This window comes from Emydura macquarii, unplaced genomic scaffold (assembly GCF_026122565.2).
Source record: "Emydura macquarii macquarii isolate MOO-44397 ecotype Brisbane River unplaced genomic scaffold, CSIRO-AGI_Emac_v2 contig_1305, whole genome shotgun sequence".
In the NCBI taxonomy this organism is placed as follows: Eukaryota; Metazoa; Chordata; order Testudines; family Chelidae; genus Emydura; species Emydura macquarii.
Genome location: NW_027131442.1, coordinates 426,554 through 433,748, shown reverse-complemented (window position 1 = coordinate 433,748; position 7,195 = coordinate 426,554). Strand labels below are relative to the sequence as shown.

The 7,195-nt window shown below is 42.5% G+C and overlaps 1 protein-coding gene across 1 annotated transcript; it reads left to right on the top strand.

The window, feature by feature from the left end:
• Positions 1-5,466: 5,466 nt before the first annotated feature.
• LOC137154779 (olfactory receptor 5AP2-like) lies at positions 5,467-6,426 on the top strand. The gene has a single exon (XM_067550591.1). It carries the CDS (start codon positions 5,491-5,493, stop codon positions 6,424-6,426), a length of 936 nt encoding a protein of 311 aa, XP_067406692.1. The 5' UTR covers positions 5,467-5,490.
• The last annotated feature ends 769 nt before the right edge of the window (positions 6,427-7,195 follow it).

Below are 7,195 nucleotides of genomic sequence, written 5' to 3'. Positions count from 1 at the left end.
GTAAATATAAACTCCCATGGAATATTAAGTGTTGGGGTACTTATTAAAATTTTCAGAAGTTAGGGGGTACTTGCTACTTAAAAGGTTGAGAAACACTGATCTAGAGAAAGAGCCAGACAGATACTATAAAAAGTAAATACCAACCATTTTAGGAATACAGTCTTCATATATTTTTCTCCACACATATATTGCTCTAATTGTTAGAGGGTATGTCTACATTGCATTTTAAAACATTCAGCAGTCTCAGAGACTGGGTTATGACACTACTACATCATCACTGGAAGCTCAGGTTGGGCTTCTGCTGGAGGATCCTTTGAAGGTAGACACTGCAGGAAGTACCGCCCAGTGGGACTTGAGTGGCAGCCCCCTGCAGCCCACTGATTGGCTCATGTCGGTATATAAACCAATAAGCCACCAGAGGGAGCTGTCCAAGAAATTACGAGATCGCCTGCTTGCTTATGCTCCAGACCTTGCCTTGCTGTGAGCTGTAGACTCCAGCTTCTGACTCCAGTTCTTCCCTGACTCCGCTACTTGCCTGCTCTCTGTAACCTTGTGCCTGACCCTATCTTCCTGATGTCCTGACACAGCTCAACCAAGACCCAGCTACTCGATCTCCTGACCACAGATTGGTAACTGACTGTGCACAGAGGCTGCCCAGAGGTGGGCCTGTCAGTTTCTTTTGCCACCCCCAATGCAACCTCTCCACAGATGATGGAAGAGACAGGCCTTCCTCCAATCAGCAGTTCCCTGAGGTCCCAGGACCTGCAGGACAAAGTCACATGAGTCTGCACATATATAGTAACTCAGGACCTTTAAATTTTCACCCGCAGCATCCACACAGGGAACTACGGCACTGCACTTTGATGTGAATTGCTATTGATGCCCCCTTCATCTGAACTCTGGGGCAGTGTAAACGTACCCTTAGAATCTTAAGTCACTTAAGTGCTTTTAAAAACTCTGTGACCCTTCTGTGCCCAGGGTATCCACCTGAAAATGCCAAGGTCAGGGCAGGCTGCAAAAGGATAGCACATTCCCCCAGCACTGGTGGGTGACACTGAAGTCAGGCTTCCCAACCAGCCACAAACTGTGCTTCTGATTCTCCCAAACCGGTTATCAAGAAGCCAGTACACTAATACACACAGCCCCCTTTACTGCATTCCAGTCTCCGGCTCCCAATCAGCCATTAGGTCCAGTAAAGAGACCAGTTATTTAAACTCTATGCTCTTTACTAAAAAGGTTCCCTCCGACCCCAAAGGGTCAGCCACAGTACCAGGTCAATATAAGTTTGGATCTTACCTAAAATACCACGCTGCCAGCCAATCCTTTAGTAACTAAAACTAAAGGTTTATTATAAAAAGAAAGAAAGAAACCATAAGAGAAATGTTAAAGGATTAGAGCAATCAGATACATACAAATGATTTGAAAGTCCATATACATCAGGTTTCTAAAAGAATTGTGGAGTTTGCAGGCTTGTATAGTTCCTCTGGCATACATCCAGTATCTGGATGGATCTTAGTCCTTCGGTTCAGTTGCAAGTGAATTGATCCAGAGGTAGGTATGTGTCTGTAGCTGAACAGGAACAGAAGACAAAATGGTTTCCCAGGCCACCGCCTTATATAGCCCCTGGCCCTGACCATGCTGTCTTGTGGAATTTTACAGGAATCAAAATGGAGTTCAGAGTCACATGAGCAAGACCTGGTGACTCATCACTTGCCATGCTGCTCGTGGAATTTTACAGGAACCAAAATGGGGCCCACAGTCACATGGGCAAGTAGTCCAAAGTCACATGGGCAAGTCCTGGTGACTCATCAGGTGATGCTGGCTTCTTCTCCTGGGCCCCTTGCACCTGGGAATGTCTTAATGGGCCATTAAGCAGGCTACTGTTATGCAGCCATCGTGTCTGGGGTGTGTCCCAGCCAGCCCAATTTGAAATACAGATATCTCAAATATATCCATAATTTCTATTTCACATATAACACATAAATATAAACATTATCATCTTACTTAGCACATTATAGCCTTTCTAACAGTACCTGATATGGCATATCTTACATGAATTATTATGATTTTGACATATTGATGTCAAACCATACAACAAATGCCCCCCACCCCTTAAAGCCAGCCAGCGTGACAAACTCACCCAGTATAAGTGCAAACATTTAAGCATATTTTCAAAGGATTATTTTCTGAATAGGCCAGCAATTATATGTCACAGGACTTTCTGGGCATTTTGGTGAATTTTAGGTTCTTTCTTTTGTCTTTTTCTTTAGTTATTTAACTGGAGAATCCAGAGTAGCTAGCAATATTAATATTAATGCACAAAACACAATTCCTTGGGCCCAGACTTATAGGATGTCTGTCAGTAAAACAGAATAAAATAGAAGTTCAATGATGATTTCAATAAAATAAACTAACATAAAAGTTGTTTGTGCATGTTTGCTCGCTTCCTCCATCTTTCATGTCTACGTCAACAACACTTATCCAAATGCTTAAACTTTCTGAGCAGTCCCATTGACCTCAGCGGAAGTGAATGGGAATAATCCTATTGATTTAAAGTTAAGTATATATAGTGTTTGAAGGAACGAAGCCTATACCCCCTTCTTTCTCTCTCCATCCATATCTAATTCATTCTATCCATTCTCCATTGTCCACTCTCTTTCTGTCTTCCATACTGTTGTCTCTTCCTCTTCATTTCCTTCTTCCTCTTCTCTTAGGCCTCCCTTCTTCCCTGCATCCCACTTTGTCCCTCTTCTCCTTCCCCTGCATTCTATCCTCCCCTCCCCACTCATATCCACAACATTCTCTTCTTACTCTAAATTGCCCCCTTTTTGCCTCCTATGGCCTCCTTTCACTCTCTTCCTTCATTAGGCTTTCTCTCTCTGCAAAAGGTTGCAGTGAAGGTAGGTGGGTTGGGGACACAGTCTCCTTGCCTCCATTTTGTAGGACTGGAATATCAGGACGGGCTGCGAGCTCATAGTGTATGGCAGTAAAGCTCTATGAGGATTCACAGAGGCTCATGGCAGTGGTACTGCAGATGAGGACTGAGGTGCAATGAAAGACAGGGCACAAGACTAGAATTTCAGAGGAAAATGCAGATCAGAAATGAGATGCATTGGCAGAGTTGTATGAAGGCCTAGTGACACAGGAGTAGGCCATGCTACAGATGAATTCTAGAACTGGGTAAAATGTTTTGTTGGAAACTATGTATTGGCTAAAAATGCAGATTTGGTGACATCAAAATGTTTCACAAATTCAGGTCAGTTTTGCCAAATTCGTAATGGAAAAAAAAAATCCCTCAAAATCAAAAGGTTTCATTTTGCTATTTTCAAAAAAAAAAAAAAAATGTTATGATTTTTCCATTCAGACATTTTGTTTTGAAATGTCCTTGAATTTTATTAATTAAAAACTTGAAATCAAAACAAAATGCTCCATTTTAGGTTGAGCTAAACATTTAAAAATTTCATTTTCAGGTCAACTTGAAACAATTGGTTTTGTTTTTTCTTAAATTGCCAGCAAACTAAAAAGGTCAGTTATTCAGACAGCTCTTGTTAGGACTGAGGTGCATTGAGATAGCTGGTGGGGACAGTGATTGTCTTCACTGGGTCTGCAGTTTAGGACAGGAGTGCAGTTGCATTGACAGAGCTGTGCATGGGACCCAGGGATGGAATAATTTATTTGTCATCTGAGGCCTTGATCCTGCAAAAATGTATGCATGTGTTTAATCTTGGATGTGTAAATGTCGCAGTGGAGTCAACAGGAATACCTGTATGCCTTGAGTTAAACATGCATAAGTCTTGTAGGATCAGATCTCTTGTATTTTAATTACCTATGTGCTAATAGAATGGATAGCAGGCAGGCTGCAGGTCAGGAACTAAATGCATTGACAGAGAAGAGGCCAGAACTGGAATACTAGTAGGACCACAAGTCAGGAATGTCCATTGGCAGAGCAGCGTAAAGGATTCCATAGGTGAAATAACAGTGCTGAAATGTAACATCAAGATTCAACAGGAGAACTACCTCAGTTGTAAGCTCTAGTGGGCAGAGCCCATCTTTTTGTTCTATGTTTGAACGATGCTTACCACTACGCGGTCTTGGTCCAGGATTAAGGATTTTAGGTGCTCTAATAAAAAAAAAATATATAGGCAGAGGTGAAGTTTGCTCAGGATATGGCTGCAGAATGTCATTCCAACAGCATGATTAAATTAATCCCTTGTGTGTGTCTATAGACCATAAACTTTGGAGAGCCCTCTTGTGAACAAAGATCACAAGTGACTTCTAACCACCCACTCCCAGGAGGAAAATAAATTCTAACTGTGCTCCAAAATATTCATCCATAGAGGGGAGAAAAATAAACTCACAGCATTTTATTTTAATTGGTGCTGGGAGACGCATCACGAAGAAAGTCACAAAATTATATAATTCGTGCCACTGCCTCATACATACATCGCCATGGAGCCCATGATGAAATGATGCCTTTCTACTAATTCTAGGTGTCTCCAGCTGTAGAATACAGACTTCATTTCTTTCAAATCTACTTCTTTTCAAAACAAAGGAGGAAATTCCCCCCCGTGTCATTACCAGGTCGATGTCCCATTTTATTGTGCTTAAGTGTTACATAGGTCTGGGGTGGATTAGGGCTTGTTGACAATTTTCCATGTAGACTTTTTTAAATGGGAGAGTGTCTGCTTTCCTTAAAAAAAAAAAAGTCAGAAAACAGAAAACTTTGAAAACCCAATGATTTTGGCTTAAAACTAAAGGTTTTTCAGTTTTGAGCTAGAATCTTTTTTTTTTTTTTTCTGTTTACATCAAAATTTTCTGTGGGATGCAGAGCAGGGGTGAGGGAAATAAAATTATCATCAGCTTTAGGGTGTGTTTAACTCAGGGAGAATTCACCAAGTTCTAAGTGCAGCTTTTTTTTTTTCTCCCACAGAATCCTCATGATGAGAGAGCAAGACAGAAACGCAGTGAGAGAGAGAGAGAAAGGCTGAGGAACTAATAGACTTAGAAATATCCTGTGCCAGAAAATACCCCTTCTCGTTCTCATTCTGATTTCCTTCTTTTGATCAGCTAGACAAATTGGAGAGATTTCCAAGAAAAGCAACAACAATAAGACAGGGGGTCGGGAAAGGTTAAAAGAACTAATACATCTGGTCAGACTGCAAATATTTCAAGGGTTTAGGCAAATATTTCTCTCAGGAGAGAAGATTTTTTTAGTGCAATGTATAGGCATGGTGTAGCTAGATGTAAGGGGACGAAAATGAAAAAGGGAAAATCTAGCCTGAATCTTCATGTCAGAGAAGTCTATAGGTTGCGGAATTGCCTCTTAAGGGAAGTGGTTGACACTGCGTTGTATAGGATATTTTAAAGTTACACTGGGGATCAATCCTGCACCAGCTTCAGAGAGATGGACTGGAAGCTCTAACAGGCTTTTGGCACCTCTAACATCTGTGATGCTATTGTATCTCAGCAGACAATACAAACGCCGAAGAAATGGCTGATGAAAACCTCACCACTGTGACTGAGTTTATTTTCCTGGGACTAACAGATTATCCAGAGCTGCAGGTCCCACTCTTCATGGTGTTCCTAGTGATCTATTGTATCACCCTGACTGGGAATCTTGGAATGATCATGTTAATCAGGAGTGATCCCCGACTTCACACCCCCATGTACTTCTTCCTCATTAACCTGTCCTTTGTTGATTTCTGCTACTCCTCTGTCATCACCCCCAAGTTGCTGGTGGGCTTCTTAGCTCGGAACAAAACCATTTCTTTCAATGGCTGTGCAACCCAATTCTTTTTCTTTAGCTCATCTGTGGGTATTGAGTGCCTCCTGCTGGCTGTGATGGCATACGACAGGTATGTGGCCATCTGTAACCCACTGCTCTATACAGTCATCATGTCCCATAAAATCTGTGTCCTGCTGGTGCTCAGTTCCTTCCTAGCTGGGTTTGCCAACTCAATGATACACACCCTCTGTATGTTTCAGTTACCCTTCTGTGCCTCCAATGTCATCAACCACTTTTTCTGCGACGTCCCTCCTCTGCTGAAGTTGTCCTGTGCTGATACCTTCATCAATGAGGTGGTGATTTTTGCCTTTGCCAGCATAATTGAAATCAGCTGCCTCCTCACCATCCTCATCTCCTACCTGTACATCCTCTCTGCAATCCTGAGGATCCGCTCTGCCGAGGGCAGGCACAAAGCTTTCTCCACCTGTGCCTCCCACCTGACTGCCGTCACCATCTTCTTTGGGACAACGCTCTTCATGTATCTGCGGCCCAGCTCCAACTTCTCCACGGACAAAGACAAAGTAGTGTCCGTCTTCTACACGGTTGTGATCCCCAGTCTGAACCCTGTGATCTACAGTCTGAGGAACAGGGAAGTGAAGGATGCCCTGAGGAGAGGGCTGGAGAGGAAAATCTTTTGTTAGGGACTTTGAAACATCCTTTGAAACAAGGATCGGGGCATTAGGACTGAAACAAGTTAGTGATATGCTGTATTGGCAGAGTGAGGTGGTGGGTTCTGTGGCTGAGGGTAGTTTGCCTATTTAGTGCCTGTATAAATTAAATGGATATGCACAACCGAAGAGGAGATGTATGCTGTAAGATATAAGGTGCTGGTGGAAGATTCTTCACTGCCAGGGTGTTGTGTTTGTGCATGTGCATGTTTACCTGGGTTATACATATGTTGTTGTGTTTCTAGAAGCAGTGCTTATTTGGTTGTTTATACTGGGTGTGGGTGTGTGTATACATGTACTCTGCGGGGAATCAGTGTGTGTCTCTGCCATGTTTGAGTTTATGGGAGCCTGCTATGTGTGTGTAGTGTTGTGGTGGCAGTTGCATGTCTGTGGGTGTACATGTGTGTGAGTGCATATCAAGGTAACTGTGTGTGTTTATGGAGTGTTGTGCCTATTGCTATATGTTGTGGGTGGTGAGCCTGTGTGTGTTTCTATGAATGTGATTGTGTGTATCTAGATGAATAAGCATGTCTTTGTCTCTATGAGTCTGTGTTAAATGTGGTAAGTGGGATGTTGGAAAATGTGTATTTGTGTACATGAGTGTGTGTTTGCAGATGAGTGTATCTGGATACATGCGTGTTTGTGGTGCATTTGTGCCTATGCATGTATGTTGTGTGTGAGGAGTGTTGTGGCAGTATGTGTCTTTGTGAACATGGGTGTGTCTGTGAGCATATTTGGATGT